The following is an 18,977-nucleotide window of genomic DNA, read 5'->3' on the forward strand; positions in this document are numbered from 1 at the left end:
TTTTACAATTGCAGTAAGCATCTTCATAAGTGATTAAGTGTAGCTTGCACGAAGTCCTTAAAGGACAAATCAAAATGAGATGATTGAGAAATTGTATCTTTTTGATCTTTACCGGTTGTTTAGATTATGTTTATAGAGCTGAAACCAAGTTTTTGTGTGTATTGCAAAATCTATGTAGCGTGGCTATGTAACTCTCACTTATCACTGTCCTTTAAAAAAACAAACATGTAATGTACTAAGGAGTTCCTGACGAGCTCCGTGTGTTGTTCGGCTGTGGAGTATTTGAAATAAAAATCTCTACCATGCACAGTTTTTTGCATTATATATTATATTTATAAAATGTTGGCGCCATCATTTAACTAGGTCGTGGACTTTAAATATTAATTAGATACAAATTGCGTATAAAGGTATAATATTTCTGAGTGAAAGCTTGCTGACTGAACTTTATATTTACTTTTATTTTGAAAACCCACTCTTCTTTCCGAGGCTTCGCGTGGGCTCTTATTGTGAAGGTTGAGCTCTGCGCCTCGGTGTGAGGTGTGGGTGTTTGGCTTGAGTTGATGCGGCCACAGGCTGCAGTATTTATAACACGTGAAGCCGTCGCTGAAGCGGAGTTCCGCTGCTTCCAGAGAGCCGCTCATCCACCGCTGCAGACCTCACTCTGATCCCGGTAAGCCGACCGATGAGCACCGCTGTTTGTTAACCCTCTGTACCGGACCACCCCAGCCTCTTCTCATAAAAGCTGGATTTTAAACGGGACCGAGTAGCTGCTGCGGGGTTATTTTGTACTTAAGTATTCCAGTTATTAGTCTTTAATAAGTATTGCAGATTTTTAGTTACTTATTTACTTTATTTAATAATAAATAAACACGCAAACTCAGAGCAGGTAACATTTTGATTCCTGTAGCTCTCTTCCTCTCTTACACTTGCAATGATTTCATTTACACTTAATCTGCAAAGCAGCATTTTGATATCCGGAGAGGAAACTAGGCTTAAAGTTGTCCGGGGCGTTGGCTGTCTGTGTAATATGTGTGTGTGTGTGTGTGTGTGTGTTAGTGTCAGTGTGAGTGCGTGTGAGCTACAGTTACATGCTGACTTGTGAAAGCCTGAGCTGCTCCTGAAATCTGTTTCCAGTTAGGAAGTCTGACTTTTTTTTTTGTTTTTTTCTCCAATGATGGAACCTCTGAGGCCAAAAAATGGCTCTCAGAGGTCAATTAAAATTCTTGTACTGCTATTTTTCATTGTCCAACGTTTATGCGTGTGCGTGTAGCCATGTAATTGATGCATATGCTCTACCAGCTGGATTCAAGCTCCCTGGACTTTTTTCTTTGGTACTGGTGTGTTAACAGATGTATCAAAAATGCGCATGCAGGCTTCAGTTCTAAAAATAAAGCTGAAATACTGACACTTGGTTAAATAAACAGTCACAATGTTATGTTGGTATGGGGAAATGATGCCTATTGTTGCTGGATGATGGAGTACAACATCGCTCCCTATTGTGAGCAAACACACAGACAGTGTGTAAAACCAAATCCTACCTTCTACTGCCTCAAACACACACACACACACACACACGCGCACACAACTGTGGGGAGTTTTCAGTTGGATTCTAAGCATGTTAAAGAAATTAGAGTGAGCTCAGTCCCATTAAAGACGTCCCAGCCCCATAAAACTTTATGCTGCTGGTCTTCCTTCACGTCATGGTAACTCCCTGTTGTGTTTTGCCTGTTGTGATTTTAATAGGATTGAATGTAAATAGGTGCAGACACTGTGGTCTTCTGTTTTTATTGATCCCCTATGGTCACGTGAACACTAGAGTTGAGTTTTTAATAGAGATTTCTGATGGATAGCATGGTAGAAACAGAAAGCTTCCCATATGTGTATGTGTGTGTGTGTGTGTTGCCTTTTGTCCTGCAGCCAGTAAAACCTGTTGTGTTGTGTTTGGGTGTGCTGACATTGATCAGGGGGTGTGGGAACTTATCTCATGCGAAAGGAAGAGGGCCACTTTATTAGTTACAAATTTCCCAAGTTTTCAATAGTAAATTGATGGTTTCTTAACAGAATTGCTTTTCCACTCCACTTGAGCACTCACCAAGTGCTTTAAAAAACATGTGTCAATCACGCACATGCACAGTTTTTTTTGTATGTCTAAGTGTTTTCTATCTAACATTCACACTCCAATGAACACATCAGCTTGGGTTTCGGTATCAAACCACCAACTGTCTGGTTATTATTTAACCTGCTCTACCTCCTGAGGCACAGCCATCCCAACTGCACCTTAACACAAATATCTAATCTGCCAATCACATGGCAGCATCTCAGTGCAGTTAGGCAGGTAGATGTGGTCCAGACAATAACTTAAATCGCTTAGATCGCTTGTTATGCCGAAGAGCATCTATGAATGCACAACACATAGAACCACGAAGCAGATGGGCTACAGCAGCAGAAGACAACACTTGGGTGCCACTCCTAAGAACAGGAAACTGAGACTACAATTTACACAGGCTCACCAAAATTGGAGAGCCTGTCTAAGCCTGTCTTAAACTAGTCTAAGGAGCTTGGAAGAAAAAGCAGTTCTGTAGGGAATATTTCCCAGCTGGTACTAGCAAGGTGTACCCAATAAAGTAAGGATATCTTAAGGAAAAGGGGAAGCAGTCTTCCCACTTATCATTAAGTTAGAGTGGCACCACTCTCATTCATACAGTTTCTGTTGAATAAAAAACTAGGAGCCAGGAGGTTTTAGCTTAGCCATAAAGACCAGAAGCAGGGAAAGGACAACTTTCAGCTGCTCCCTTTAGTGCTCACCACAGTGGACCATCTGCTTATATCTCACCCTAGTGTGGATCTGGTTTAGGGGAAAAAAAAGAAAGAAAAATCAACCATCGTCCCCTCTGATGCTCACTAATGACTGCACAGTTGTTAAAGTCAATCAACAAGCGTACAGTACAGTATTTCTAACTCCGTGCAGTCGGCATCTAACATCACATCACATCCTATAGATAGAATTGACTTTTTTATTTAAGGATCAGTTAGATTATGTGTATAAAAATGTTTTTTTATTTATTATTTTTTTATTTGTTATTTATATAACAGCGGCTCCACATCCGGAGTGGATGCAGCGAAAATGTTGCCAAATCAAACCTGCAGTGACCCTTTGTGAATATTGTTAAAGCATATTGTGGGTTACTCATTTACGCTCTCCCTGACTCTGCTATGGTTGTTTTAACCTAGAGGGAAGCTGCACAGGGCCCTCTGGTGGACAAAGTATACACTGCCAACACAACTGGGTTGTAACTTTGGTGAGTTCACTGTAGCTTATTTAATTTTAACATAGTTATTTTTCATTTAGTTTTTTCAAGCAGTAGAAAGAGCCATGCTAGTTGTTTCCCCTTTCTTTATGCTAAGCTATGCTAATCCTGGTTTCTGACAGACAAGAGACTCGAAGTATTTCAAAAAATAAATATTCAAAATATTCCTGTATCTAATATTCTCCAGGCTAGAAAATTAATTAAAAAAATCTGAATGAAGACATGGAGAAATATAGCAAACAGTAGCTGAACTGTTGAACTTATACAGGAACTGTTTGGATGTTTAAAAATGGCTCGACTCAAGTGAGGAGTGGAAGAATCTGGAAGAATGGTTAGAAACGGAGATTTGCAGGGATTTTCTTGGTTGGAGATTTATGAGGGTAGACTGGAACAGTTTGGAGACAGGAGAACCCCTGAGACACCATGAGATAATTTAAATTTTTACCAGTAACTTGGAAGTCCTCCCAGCAGGACTGCTCTGGTGCCAGAGTGGAGAGGGTCTTACTGTCACACACACATAGAAAACGTCATGAAAACTGGTCAGACGTATTTTAGCTCCTGATTTAAAGGTCTTCTCGGTTACTGAGTGGAGAAATGAGTGCAGAAAGTGGAGTCTGTAACTCAAGACAAAGCGAGGTGGGTTAAGTGGATCTAACCAGAAGCTTCTGGTAAAGCCATCATGCCTGTCTTGTAGTAGCGGGACATGCTGTTTCTTTGACCTCACTCAGATCTGTTGTATCAGCTTTATCCCACTGTCTGGAATGCAGCTCTCAGCCGGGCCAGGTAAAACAGTTATTCAAGTTTTTCTTTGTGGCCCGCGCTAGAATACAAATGTTTAGCTGAACTTGCTACCCAGCTTTAATCACTAATATGTTTATTTTTCAGCCAGAATGATTGGGATCAGTGGTGGGAACACTCTAACTGCAGTGTTGTTAGGCCACGATAAGGCTATAGTGTGATTGTTAAAGGTGCTCTAAGAAATATTTTGCTTGGTGAATATAGCACAGGAAATGAATCCAGGGAGGTATCTGCCAAATGTGTAAACTCACTGAAAGAAAGCACTTCTTTTGCAAGAGAAACCATCTGAACAACAATATATGGTAATATGGTTTTCTCTTTGTGTCCAAGGTAGTTGTATACGTATGTAGTTTATAAAGCAAACCAGTTTGTGAACATTGCATCCTAATGAGGGCAGCTTCTGGTCACGGTGCTGCGATGCATTCTTTTTGTCTGTTGATTTTGTTGGTTTCAGACACGGACACACCTCTTTTATATGATAATCCAAAGGACTTTAACCAAGTCTTTAGAACAACCACCTAACTGACAAGGGCACCAATCAGATTGTTATCTTTGTTTTCTTTAGTCAGCCAGAGGCTTGTTGCCACTTAAACTTTACAAGGTCCTTCAGATATCGCAGATCAGATTGCCAAAGCCTTTTTCGTCTTCTTTAATTACTTTTTATTACTGTTATAATATGTTGTAATGTGTTATTACCTTTGCAGATGGTTGCTAACGTCAACTCTCTCCATGAAAATGAAGAAACTTTAAGAAACTTTTAATAAATGACCAGTAACTTTTGAATTTCCATATTTTCACGCTACAGGTGTTAAATTCTAAGTATTACTGTTTGCTTGTTACCATTGTTGCCATTAAAGTAACACAACTTCAACCAAGTAAACCAGAAATGGACACTTTGTGTTTTGAAACAAGCCTTGAGACCAGTTGGCAGCCTCCTGGCAACCACTAGTTGCTAGGGAAGAGTGTGTATTTCCCAGCCAGTTGGTGATGAGGTGTATGGTGCTGCACAGAAAACCTCGTTGCGATTGCTTTAGTTACTAACGGATTACCCAGGTTGCATGAAGTTTGTACAGAAGACTTGTCTGCAAACACCAACTGCTCCTAGAGCAGTAGTGAAACTGTGAAAAGTGTGGTGCAATCTGTAAATGGAGACATTTTCCTTTCAAAGAGCACATTTACTTTGGTTTCTCAAAAAGAGTTTTACTATCATGCAGCTGGTAAGCATCTGCAGGTAAGTTGGTGTCTTCCATGCAAACTATATGCAACCCGGGCAATCTGCTCATGACCAAAGCAATCGGATGGAAACTTTTGGTGCAGCATTCTCTTTTAGGCCTACCTAGAAACATACAGCAAGCTACACAAACCTCTTGCCAACAAGTTGGGGAATGCAAATTTTTCTTTAGCAAGGTAAAACTGCCAACTGGTCTCTAAGCCTGTGTGACTGAGACCACAGCTAGCTAATCTGCTTTAATGCTGAGGTTTGATATAAAAATGAACATATTGTGAAGATAGGGGAGAAACTAGAACTCATGGAAAAAAAAACACATGGGACCACAGGGATAAATTCCACATATAAAGGTTTAAACCCAGAATCCTCCGTTCCTCATAGTTTATTCATCGTCAGGCCGTTATCATTGTTAATGTAGAGGTAAGAAACAAGATTGCTTAAATGCCTTTATAGGTTAATGCTGTGGACATTTGCAGTCTCAAAAGTTTCACTTCCTGTATATGCAGAGGTTAAAACATATTTTTCTAAGCAAACTTGCACGATGAATTCAAACTTGAGGCCCCTGCAGGCAGTTATTTTGTGTTAACTAAAAAAGTATCACAATGATGCGATATACATCAGTTTGCTTGTGTTTTGGGTGGATTTAACTTTTAATGCAAAGCAAAATGTTACCCAACTTTTTTCCCCCCACGAAGTTAGTCATTAAATTGCTAAACTTTTACACTTCCACATTTTAAAGGTCTCAAGCTTCTCAACAGCTGCAACATCATTAAGTCATCATTCATGCCTCGCCTTGACATTTAAACAATGAGTGACTCCTTATCAATACTCAGGTTTTTTCCTGCTGTGCAACCAGAGGAAAGTCTCATTTCTGAATTTGTTATCTATCCCATCACTAAAATCTGCATAGCAATGCCACAATAGGAGGAAATTGGAACAACAGACATGTTAAGGTTAGCAGAGCTATCTGCAGGCTGCAGAGAAGTACTGGCTGCCGTGCTAAGTCTGTGATTAAAGAGATTTTTTAAAGAAAAGTCAGTGCTGAGGTCACACCTGCAGCACATACTGAGCGACGTAAGTTGAGCCAGGGTTTGTGGAATCTGCATTAATGACATATGAGTTTAACACAGTCAGTCTGTATGGACGAGCATATTAACAGTTCACTCAGTGTGTGTGTGTGTGGCTGAACTGTGCCAGCTTCACAGTTCTGATGAAGACTTCCTGTTTCTCATTTTTCCACTACATTCTTGAGCGATAAGCTCATGCCAACACACACACACGGCTGGTACACACTCTAAAATAATCCACACTATGTCATGTTTGCACTGGCAGATTTCTTGTCTGTCTCTGCTTCTTTATTGCGCACTCGCTGTCTCTTTCACATCTCCACACGTTTGCCTGATTTTCTCCTCGTCCACATGACATGATGTCACCTTTCCGTGCTCTGTGCTTGCACAGTGTGGAAGGCTTCAACTTGTAACCGTTACACTAAGGTGGCTGAAACTTTAACCGAAAGAGGGGAAAAGATTCAGGCTGATTTAAAACTAATGCAGCCGAAGTCCACTCCCACTTCTCTTTATTCCCTGAACACTCAATCCATGAAAGATTAAGGATGACACTCTTCTTATTATTAACAACTGCCATAAAAAGACCAAAACCGACAATGAACCGTTTCTACGAACATGCCTGGTTATCTTAACCCCGTCATACTTTATTTTACAGCACCAATATTTTTAGAAACTACTAAAAGTGAGACAAACCATGGGCCCTGTCGTTCCTCTGACTCAATCCCACACACAATCCTGCATTTATCTGACTTTAAATAGTTCCCAAGAACACATCATTTACTCTGATTTATTGTCAATAAGAAAAATAAAGACTCACACAAGCCTTTACCACCAGTGCCTTATGCCAATGCCAACTAAAAGTCTTAAAAAATCAAATTTACCAAGTGTGGACAAACTAATGTCACTCCATGGAGAGCTCCACATTTCCACAATGAGCTTTCTTTGGCTGCAGCACTGCCCTCAACTCTGCCTTTAGCCGTGACTGCGTGACACAGCCTAATTTTTCCGTGGTGATCTGACTGAGTTTCGTATTGGCCGCTATAGCTGGAAGAAAACGATGTGTATGTGCTGCAGTGTCGTTACACAGCGCTATTTATTGCTGGAAAAGAAAGTAAAGACGTGCAGCAACAGTGTACTCGGAGCTGCCTGATGTCAGTTACACCTCATTTGTTTTAGTCCTGGCTTCCTGTCAGCTGTTGTTTAGCTCCCATCAGATAACAATTTCACGGTGCTCATAGCCAAGCATCAATACTGCCTTCTATGCGGTTACTGAGCAGAGTTCTGTGTCTTTACAAAGTTCGACTCTGCAGGTGAAAGCAAAAATGAGAAACGGAGCAGGATAGAGAGCACTGGAAATCTTAGCTGAATCCTTATTAGTTTGGGAAGAGAAGGAATTAAAATGTCAAGAAGCGTGGAGGGAAAACAGGAGGTAACAGGTAAATGCCAGACCTCGCCTTTATTTGACAGGACTTGATTTCTTCCAGTGGAGACGGATGAGTAACCTCTTCACACCCAGTCACCAAATAAACCAGACAGCTGCTGTTTGCTCCATTGAGTAATGATTGAGGCGGCCACCGAGGGGAAGATATATGTCCGCTCAACAGTTCGGAGCTTTATTGTCTGTTAAGGAGATGAGACCACAACGAAGTTATTTAATCAACTTTATTAACCACAGCACCTTTAACCTCTGCCTCATACGTCTGTCAAAAAGCAGCCTGAGACTGGATATTAAATTAAAATCGGGTTTCCTTCCAGACTTTGTGAAAATGTTCATCTGCTTGTATTTGAGACTTTGAATTATGCCATAAAAATGTGCTTTCATGAGCATTCCCAGTCTGAGGAAAACAAAAAGACTTGTGTTGAAGGTTTAAATCGCTTGCAAACAAACGAGCTGAAACACGTTAAAAACCATTTTGATCAGTTTCGATTATGTCTCACTGACACTAGCGGCTCATCGCAGTTCAGCGGGTATTCTAATGTGTGAAGTTCACAAAGAAAGCGTTTAGTTTGCTTGTCATTGCTTAGATTTATTGCACAAAATAATGACTTCTTAATAGATTCTAATTTTCAAGAAGGCTCGAAAACAGTTCTATCCACGACAAGTTCATCCAGAACACCACCCAATCAAAGTGCTTCAGCATTCACTGCGTCCATAAAAGGCACGAACATCATCGTTTCACAGGATACACACGGTGTGACGACACCATATTTCAAGCTGTCGCATCGTTTTGTATCTTCTGATGTTTGATCAGCAGTAAGAATCTGATGTAAGCGACTGCTTCGTTCACTACACCAGGAGCAAAATTAGGTGTAACTGAATAATTCAAAGCATGAGAGTTATGTTTTGAAATGAAAAGAGAAAACGAAAATGACAAATGTTATCTTGAACATATTTGGGTGAAGACCCATCGTATGTGAGTTTGATTAAATTCTGGTTCTCGTCAGTTGCGGATGGACGACGGGCGCTTCGCCATGGCACGAGCTGACGAGTCTGCCAGATGAGCTAAAGAACAGATGTTTGAATGAAGAGGTCAAGTTATTCAAAAGTGGTATTTTAGCCATGATGAAAGTGTGGCCTCTGTGGAAGTGAAATGATAGTCTATACTATTTTTGCACAGACTCTCGAGGTCCTACGGGATGATCGTTTTTTATGATTTTGTATGAGATGTCTGCTGATGGCTTTGTTAACCCTTCCCTTTGGCACCATCGTTGGGCAAAAACGTCACTTTTTCCTGTATAACCACTAATTTAGCTGTGTTTAGAGACATTTAGCAAAACATGTTAGTGTTATACTCGCTAAACATCAGCATGTTACCATGGTAACATCACTGTTGAGCTAAAAGCACTATTGTAATTAAGTAGAATGTTAAAAAAAACTGCTCATTTATCCCAATTTGAAATGTTTTCAAGCTCCAAACAGTTTTTCTTGTGATGGCCACTACACACTCAATAATGCCTATTCAGCCAATCACCCGGTGAAGTTCAAACCGAGCATTAGAGTGAGGAAGAAATTTATTTTGGTGACTTTGTTGTTGCTGCCTGACAGGCTTGTTTGAGTATTTCAGAAACTGCTGATCTACTAGGATTTTCCCACACAGCCATCTCTAGGGTTTACAGAGAATGATCTGAGAAACAGAAAATATTCGTTGAGCAGCAGTTCTCTGGGGTAAAATGTTAATGTCAAAGGTCAGACGAGAAGGCCCAGACAGCTCCAAGCCGATAAGAAGGCAACGCAACTCGTTACAACAAAGGTATGCAGACGAACATCTCTGAGTGCACAACACCTCAAACCTCGAAGTGGATGGAATACAGTAGCAGAAGGTCACACAGGGTGATACTCCTGTAAGCTAAGAACAGGAAACGAAGACTATAATTTACACAGGCTTGCCAAAATTGGACAATATAAGACCAGAAAAGTGTTGTCTTGATTCCTGTTGAACATGCCCTACAGGGGGCAAAAATCAGCAATTGCCAGACCCAGGCCCAGCCATACACACACTCACATGTGCGCACACCACTCATTTATGGTGGTGTCAGCCCCCCAAGATGTCAGCGAGCAGATGCCTCCCCGAACTAGCACCGAACGGGGTCCAACCTAGTACTAGCAAGATGCACATAATAAAGTGACTAGTAACTGTACATTTAACAGTTGCACAACAGTTAAATGACCTTTACATTTGATGCACTACAGAAATGGCTGGTGGACAGACTGGGAAAGGAGTTTCCTAAAATGAGAACTTCCTCGTGAATGTGTGCCGACATGTCGCTCCATACAGGAGGTGAACACTATAGTTTGTGGTTTCTAAGGGAGTGGTTCATTTAAGAAGTGGAGTGTGTGTGTGTCTGTGTGTGTTGTCATAAGGATGTCAGCGTTCCTGATCTCACCACATTAGTCATGCCAGGCATTCCTTCATGCGTTCACCACACTGTGCAGACACACATGGACACACACACTTGTCTCACAGCAGTTTGTGAGAATTCCTCGTGGTCAGGCAGCATGAACCTGATGTGGGAAATAAGTGAGTGAACAGACTGTAGCGATCGCTCCTCTTCCATATTTCCGTGCCTTTGTGTAGCTGTGATTTAAAAAAAAATCCATTTTTAACCAACATGTTGTTTATTATTTACCGTCGGAACTTCTGGCCCTGTAATCACAGCTCTGTGATCAGATTTATGCTGGTCAACGTGGTGATTTTGGTTCTATGTTTAGGGAGTTTACGTGTCCTATATTTTAGGGAGAGTGAATTCTGGATTCTGTAGTGTGAGAAATCAAGTGTGCCAACGTTTGCAGTGCTGCTCGTCAGCATGATTAAACAAGAACTAGCAAACAGAATTTCAGAAAGCTTGTTGTTGTTGTTGCAAATGAAGTAAATGGTACATGGCCTGTATTTATATAGCGCTTTAGTAGTCCCTAAGGACCCCAAAGCGCTTTACACATCCAGTCATCCACCCATTCACGCACACATTCACACACTGGTGATGGCAAGCTACATTGTAGCCACAGCCACCCTGGGGCGCACTGACAGAGGCGAGGCTGCCGGACACTGGCGCCACCGGGCCCTCTGACCACCACCAGTAGGCAACGGGTGAAGTGTCTTGACCAAGGACACAACAACCGAGACTGTCCAAGCTGGGGCTCGAACCGGCAACCTTCCGATTACAAGGCGAACTCCCAACTCTTGATATGGATCCAGATACGTTTCCTTAGAGACGGGGCACTGACTCATAGAGCTTCTACTCTCCTAATGACCTTCTTGGTTTCCTCATTCTCCATTAAAGTAACAAATGTTGGTCCAAGTGTCCTCAGGAAGGCTACAATTGTGAGATTCTACTAATATTACTAACATTAATATTTGCAATTAATAATAATAGAATAATAGATAATCAGATAGGCAGTGTTGGGGAGTAACGGAATACATGTACCGCCGTTACGTATTTAAAATACAAAATATGAGTAACTGTATTCCGTTACAGTTACCGTTTAAAAAGGTGGTATTTAGAATACAGTTACTTTGTTGAAATAAATGGATTACACGGCGGTACTTCCCTGTTTCATATTGTGGCGGGTCAGGACTGTTTGGGTTTTGTTTGACACCTATGTTCTGTTGTTCCAGGCGGCAGCGTTACGGTTGCCATGGTTACAGGGTGACGCTCTCTCTCTGCGTGTTTCCTGGGTGAGAGAGCGCCTGTTGTTGTTGTTGTGCTAAGCTAATAGGCAGAATGCTACCGGTATAGCTCTAAAGAATGTAGCATCATAGGCAGTGTAGTCCGTGCTGCAGGGAGAATGGACTGCCATATTCAATTCAATTCAATTCAATTTTATTTATATAGCGCCAAATCACAACAAATGTCGCCTCAAGGCGCTTACTTGGAAACCTAACGATTTACGTTTTAAAATGAGTGTTTTTAAGCCAAAGCGCGAGGCAATAGAAAACCGGTATACCGGTACCATACACGTTATGTGTCTGTGAGCGAGGGAGGGAGAAAAAGGAAAAGTACGAGCTGTCATCGAGCAAAAACGGGAGCTGGAAGCATGTAAATATAATAATAACCACTGGAGACAAGAAGAGTGCCTGACGAGCCCAGCTGTAAGTAAGCTATACGCTGTATTCTGTGTTCGTGTTTTCCTCCAAAAACAATAAGTTCCGTTGGAGCAACCTTTCAACGCCTCTCTCTGTCTCTGGCTAGCAAAGTTGACCCAGACAACAAAGTAAAGCTAGTTTTCAGCTACGAGCCCGACACAGAACCCACGGTATTAGCCAGAGGTCCCTTTACTACGGTTCGGAGCCGCGGACCTTCAGTAACAGTAATAAATCACAGCAATAGTACATTCACGTAGTTGTAAACAGCATGATAATATATTAAGTAATCCAAAGTATTCAGAATACGTTACTCTCATTGAGTAACGTAACGGAATACGTTACAAAATACATTTTGGGGCATGTATTCTGTAATCTGTAATGGAATACATTTTAAAAGTAACCTTCCCAACACTGCAGATAGGTTTCACTTGGCTGAAAGGGTTGCCAGGAGAAAGACTCTTCTCTCTAAAAAGATCATAGCAGCATAATGTAGGTTTTCAAATTTGCATCTAAATAAACCACAAAACATCTGGAATAAGATCTTTAGGACAGACGACAACAAAGTGAAGCCATCTGGCCACAATGCACAGCACCACATCCTGAGAAAACCAAACACAAACAAACTGGGTCATGCAAGAGGACAATAATGGCTGAAAAAGAAAAGAATCGGTGTTTGGCTTTATAATGAATGGCGTGGAGTGCAATACATGCATCTAAAATATTGTGGAGTTCAAGAAAGTAGTATTACACAATACAAGTACCAACTCAAACCCTCACATCTGGACACGTCCCTGAAACAGGGCAGGTATACGGCCTGGGAATACAAAGATGAGGATGGATAGATTACTAGAGGAAGGAAGAGGAAGTCAAGAGCAAATAAAAGCCTAATTCATCTGCCTCCCAAATCAGCTGTAAAATTTGCTGTCAAACTTATCAGTTAGGAGCTGCTTTAACAGACAGACTGACTAACTGACAGATACGTCATTGTGTATCCACGAAATCCGCTCGAATAACACACAGCTCACACGCAGCTGTGAGCTGACAGAATCCTAGTTCAGCCTCTGATTTCCTCTTTGATGGTGTCTTAGTTTCACCAGCTGCTCAAACATCCCACAGAGCTGAGCCGCGGTGAATAGTTACGGTCTATGTGCTCTGTGGAGAAATTTCAGCTCCGAGCGATCCTTGTAATCATTTTTGTCTCATCTAACTTTTTTATGTTTTTCAAAGATTTTTGCACACAGAACATAAGAAGAAAATAACCTGATGGGTTGAAGAAGTGGTGGAAAATGGAAGTTGCTTCCAGAACTGTTAGAAAGAAATTATTTGATTAATGAAGCACATGATCAGGAGGCTCATCCATAATGAGAATAAATAATTGCAGCTGGATTGTTTAAAATGAGCTCATGCTTAAAATTTTGTGATTGGTTTTAATGATGTGCTGTTTGGTGAGGACCAAAAGTTCTTTAAACGACAAAAATCCATTTTGACCCATGAATCATAAAATATGAACCGTTATTTTTTTTCATAAAACCAGCGTGGTGTTTACCGCCGTTGCTGGGCAGAGCTTTTACTTCCTCCCTGCGTTCTGTTCTTGCTGCAGGTGGGACTGTATCCTGACGATGGCGGAAAGCTCGCAGTGTTTCTACTGCCGCGAGGACCTCGGGGGGAAGAGGTTCGTCCGTAAGGAGGGGAGGCCGGTGTGCGTTCGCTGCCACACAAAGTTCTGCGCCAACTCCTGTGCCGAGTGTCACCGTCCCATCTCCGTGGAAACAAAGGTGTCTTATCGAGCTGCATTTCTCTGTGTGGACTTAGAAGTTTTGTTATTTCCTGCCACCTGCGTCCAGCTGTCATCCAAAAAAACACCCCAAAAAAACCCTCTCCGTTTTCCTCCATCAGGAGCTCAGCCACAAGGGCCGATACTGGCACGAGGAGTGTTTCCGCTGTGCAAAGTGTTACAAGCCTTTGGCTAAGGAGCCCTTCAGCACCAAGGATGACCGCATCATGTGTGGGAAGTGCTGCTCCAGAGAGGATGCTCCACGCTGCCACGGCTGTTATAAACCCATACTGGCGGGTACGACTGATCACATTCACACCAATGCTCTGTAGAGGGTGGCCCACTGATCTGTTTGTCTTGTGTGATTAAAAAACCAAAGAGTTAGCTGGAAAAAGTCATTTTCAAAAGAGTTTCTTCATCAGGACATGATCTAAATATATACATGATTTAGGGCAGTAAGGGTGTACTGACTATTATAGTGTCAAACTATTGTTAAATAAAAGGACTCATGCAGGCCTAAAAATGTCCTCTGTACTACTGTATTTATTCAGCATTAGCAGTAATAATCCTTCTCCTCTCCCCTGCAGGAACAGAGAGCGTGGAGTACAAAGGGAACTCGTGGCACGACGAGTGTTTCACCTGTTACAGCTGTAAACGACCAATAGGATCACAGAATTTTCTCTCCAAAGGAAGTGACATTTACTGCAGCCCCTGCTATGATGACAAATTCGCCAAACACTGCGTGAGCTGCAAGAAGGTAATTTCTCTCACACAGGGAACCAGGCCACCCCCTTATCACCAAGATCACTTTGAAGTCACATTTTTATAGCAATTTTAGGCACGCTGCCATTTAAATGTTTAATTGTGTTCATTGTTTTATTTTTATTTGCTTTGACATGTTGAAATTCCTTTAATAAGCAGGCTGTAATAGTGCAATAATTCATAAAATCTTAATCTTTAGATACTTAGGATAATTTTTTTTTCTGTCAGGGAAATCTGCAGCCTAATTGCATTTTAGCTTTTTACCCCATTACACTAATGACTGACCAAATTATTAATAAATTCTTGCTTCATTTGTACTTTTAATTCGACTATTTAATTCATACCAAACTATGCTAAATGTAACAAATGTGGAGGCCACTGTATCTCACTTGGTTGAGCAGGCGAACCATGCAGTATGTCATGGTGCTACTGCAGAGGCTTCTTACCGCAACCTGCTTGTTCTCTTAAGTTTCCTGCCTTCTCTCCACTGTCCTCTCTAAATCAAGGCTAAAATAAACCCAAGGAAAATATTTAAACAAATCTCGGATGGAGATGTTATTTTAACAGTAATCAAACTACTTAAAGATTATTTTAATTGGATGGTAAAACATCCCTTAACTTCTATCTCCAGCCTATAACCTCTGGAGGAGTGAACTACCAGGACCAGCCATGGCACAGCCACTGTTTCGTGTGCAGCTCCTGCGCAAAGCCTCTGGCAGGGACGAGTTTCACCAACCACCAGGAGCAGGTCTTCTGTGTCGACTGCTACAAGACCTCCGTGGCCAAGAAGTGCAGCGGCTGCCAGAACCCCATCACAGGTTAGCGTAAAGAACTGAAAGTCAAATTAAAATTAAAAAAAGAGTAAATGGAGTAAAAATGTAAAACAGCCTCTACCTTAGTGAAGCACACATTTAATTTTTATATTACAAAAGCTTTACTCGTTACAAACGCTGAGAATGCAGTCATCTATGAGATTGCTGCTGTCTGATCCATTTGAGCTCGACTCGACTCCACTCAGGTTTTAAAGGTTTTCCATTAGGTGGTAGTAGTCTGTGATGATAGTGGATAAGTCATGAAAGCGGTTTCTTCACAAGAATCAAACAAAACATTTTTTGTCCCGGCAATGAGGGAAAGGGCTACACGCTGACTCTCTTCTTTTATCCTCAAGTCTGACAAAAAGCCGTAGACCGAGCAGCAGGTATGCCTTCGCCTCAATGTCCTCCATTGTTGTGTTATTCCCAGTCCACTGAAGCCAGTGTGTTTAGTGCTTTACACCTGAATTCCTTCTAAACACCAGCGCTTTCACAATGAGAGCGTGTTCTCACTCGTTAGTTTAAGTCTTAATACAACATGGTGTTTGTTTTGTAAGTGATGGCTCTATTAGAGTCAAAAGGAGGTTAAAGCAGGTGGCACTTTACCATTCGAATGACATGTTAGCTGGTGTAGTGCGCAGTATCTGCTGTGTCCACAAAAACTCAGCTAAAGTGTTTGCAACAAATATTATTGCATCACAGTGGCTACATCCTTCTTTCATATGCAGTCTGTGATATTGCAGCATGAAAGACTGGACCGACTAACAAGTAAACACAGATCTCAGCTGAGATCTGAGTTCTTAGTTAAACTCGTGGCATTAAAATAAACACAACAGGTAAATGGAAGCTGTACCAGAACCATAACTATGACTGAGTGCACTCAGCTACCAGTTAAGTAAGAAAGAAAGGGAAGTTTATCTTTATAGCACTTTTCCAGAGAAAGAATAGTTAAATGCATATGCCAAAAGCAACATAGGCACACAAACACCTGCATGAACAGATGAGTTTTAAGCTGCTTTTTAAAGGATGACACAGAGAGTCAACGATGCAAAGAGAGGTGTAGGTGGAGGGGCCTCACACCATGATGTCATAAAAGCCCTGTTAAAAAAAACCTAATAACTATTTGAAGATAAAAATGAAATCTTTCGATGATTTTAAGGTGTTTTGTAACTTTTCATCTGAAAAGATCCAGATGTGCTTTAAGGCAATTCAAATACAGCTGATGTCTTTACTGATTAAGACCAGCAGGTGGCACACAAAGGTAGACCAAAGACACGGTCTAACTCCCCTCTGCTCTTCTCTCCTCTCAGGTTTTGGTAAAGGGGTGAATGTGGTGAACTATGAGGGCAGCTCCTGGCATGAATACTGCTTCAACTGTAAGAGGTGCTCCCTCAGTTTGTCCAACAAGCGTTTCGTAGCCAAGGGAAAAGACATCCTCTGCACCGACTGCGGCAACAAGTAGAGACGGACGACTTTTTGCCCACTTCAAAATTATGTAAACCTATTCCCCTGCATTCTTCTCCTTTCTATCACCAAGCTGGCCTTCACTCCCTGTCCGCTCCGGCATTATATCCACTCTGATAATAATGTGAATAATGAAATAAAATAAAGTAAATAAAAAAGGTGATAGAGAGTCTACGGTGCTCCCCTTTGTAAAGCAAATGTGTTTGGCGAAACAAAGCACTCAGACCATGACTCTGCTGGAGGATGGGTTATTGAAATAATAATAATAATTAAAAAAAAAGAATAAAAGGATGTAACCTTACCTGCAAGCAAGCATCTTATTTCAATATTCTGTTTATTATCCAGCTGAAATCTTGGAAGATCAATTGATGGGAGTACTGTAACCTGCTTGGATGTTAAGTGACGTCTACGTCTGAAAATGAGAAACTCTGAGTCCGGCAGCGGCACGTGTCAGACTTGTATTACATTAAAATGTGTGAGCTGGTGTTTTGAACCACTAGTTTCAAGTTTTTACAGGAGGTGACACAGTCAGCCTTTTCTCTCTGTCCAAATGTAAGAGAACAGTATTTTTACGAACAGCTACCCGACTTTGTTGTTAGAGCTGCATCATTCATTCTTATTCTGCTAAAGCTAACCTTCATTTACTGTGTTGTTAAAAGCTCAGAAATCAATGCGTGTCATGTTGCAGTCGGTAAATGATACAAAATAAATATCTAAGGTTGCTTAAATTGCAGCGTTTAATTCTTCACGTGTCTGTATTTAAGTTTGAACTGCTAATTGATATTTGCTTGTTGTATTTTTTACATAAACAAAATTTGTAACCCTTTCACTTCTAAATAAAGATAAAATCTGAATAAATGTTGTATGTTTCTGTGAAGATCAAAGCTCAAATAAACTTTCTACAAAACTGAGAATGACTTTTTCTCTTTTTGATTCAATTTCTCAGTTTATTTTTAATGAATGTGTTTTTTTGTTTTTTCAACTTCACATTTTTAAAGATGATTTTGTTGCACACAGGGACAGATACCAACCTACTGAAGGCCATGCAAGTAGCCTTGAAAGAGTAATTAGGTCTTCATGTTCAGGTTGTGTTGACAGAAAGCAGTGCATGTTTGTCAGAGCTAATTACCGTTTCACGTATGCTTTTGTGTGACCGTGATTTTTTTTCCTCCTGCACTTTTATAGATTGACTTTTTGTCCCACCTGCATACACATAATAGCACCAGCCGACCAATCACAGCCAGACAACAGCATTACCTGCTTCACGGTCACAGAGCTTTGTGACTTGATTTTTATGCATCGTCTCAGAGCTTCTTCAAAACCAGTGAGCTGAGACTTTGCAGGATTAAGTGTAGTTGCTGAGAATCTCGACCAGGATTTACTTTCAGATTCATCTCCTTCATCAGGCGATTCTGTCAAAGGTAAGTTCTTCACTTATGCTTGAAAACTTTGATAAACTTTGATGCTTCTAATAATTCTAATAATAAAAATGCTTTATTATACAGTTAATGCACAAATAATAGTGTAATTATTTAATTTCATTTTTCAGATTTCATCATGATCATCCTTCAAAATTACCTGAATGTTTTTTTCTCTCTGTCTCTGCTGGGCAGCCCGGGTCCTGCTAGAGCAGACGGTAGGAACAACTAAAAAAAATGGGAAAAATACAAAAGAGATCACAATTTATTTGATCACAAATCATGTTTGCGTATTACTTGAAGCCACGATTCTGTGAGAAAGTCAGCTGATTGTAAAAAAGTCAAGATTATCTAAAACAAACCTCACATATATCATGTAGAGCCATTAAAGACCACAAGGTGAAAGGTGGAAAAGCATGATGTAATACTGTAGACTGACTCCAGATTCAGCTCCTGCTGACTAAATAAGTAAAGAAGAAAAAAATAGACTCCTTGTTCTTCACACATTCCTTTTAAAGTGGCCGGGTCTGTAAAAGTGGCCGCAAAACACTGATGATAATTTCTAAAGCAAAAAAATAATTACCCATTAGGGTAACAACATTTTCAACAATGAAAAAAAAGAGTTGCAATGAGACTAACAGTTAGGTTTATAAGTGTTTTTTCTTCTTTTTTTGTGATTGAGCTTCCGTACACCATCACAGTGCGTTTCAAATCAAACAATCTATGGGTTAAATTCAATGTTAACAAAAGCATTGAATTAACTT

The 18,977-nt window shown here is 40.8% G+C and overlaps 1 protein-coding gene across 2 annotated transcripts; it reads left to right on the forward strand.

Annotated features, from left to right (window-relative positions):
* Positions 1–526: 526 nt before the first annotated feature.
* fhl1b (four and a half LIM domains 1b) lies at positions 527–17,709 on the forward strand. 2 transcript variants are annotated; one of them, XM_006784943.2, is made up of 6 exons: positions 527–670; positions 13,584–13,758; positions 13,880–14,054; positions 14,345–14,514; positions 15,151–15,337; positions 16,642–17,709. In XM_006784943.2, exons 2-6 carry the CDS (start codon positions 13,603–13,605, stop codon positions 16,791–16,793), a joined length of 840 nt encoding a protein of 279 aa, XP_006785006.1. In that variant the 5' UTR covers positions 527–670; positions 13,584–13,602; the 3' UTR covers positions 16,794–17,709. The 2 variants fall into 2 exon arrangements, with proteins under 2 accessions (XP_006785006.1, XP_087703011.1); XM_087846885.1 differs by lacking the exon at positions 527–670 and adding an exon at positions 3,252–3,299.
* Positions 17,710–18,977: the final 1,268 nt, after the last annotated feature.

Source organism: Neolamprologus brichardi, chromosome 10, assembly GCF_056152115.1.
Source record: "Neolamprologus brichardi isolate AB-2024 chromosome 10, ASM5615211v1, whole genome shotgun sequence".
Taxonomy (NCBI): domain Eukaryota; kingdom Metazoa; phylum Chordata; class Actinopteri; order Cichliformes; family Cichlidae; genus Neolamprologus; species Neolamprologus brichardi.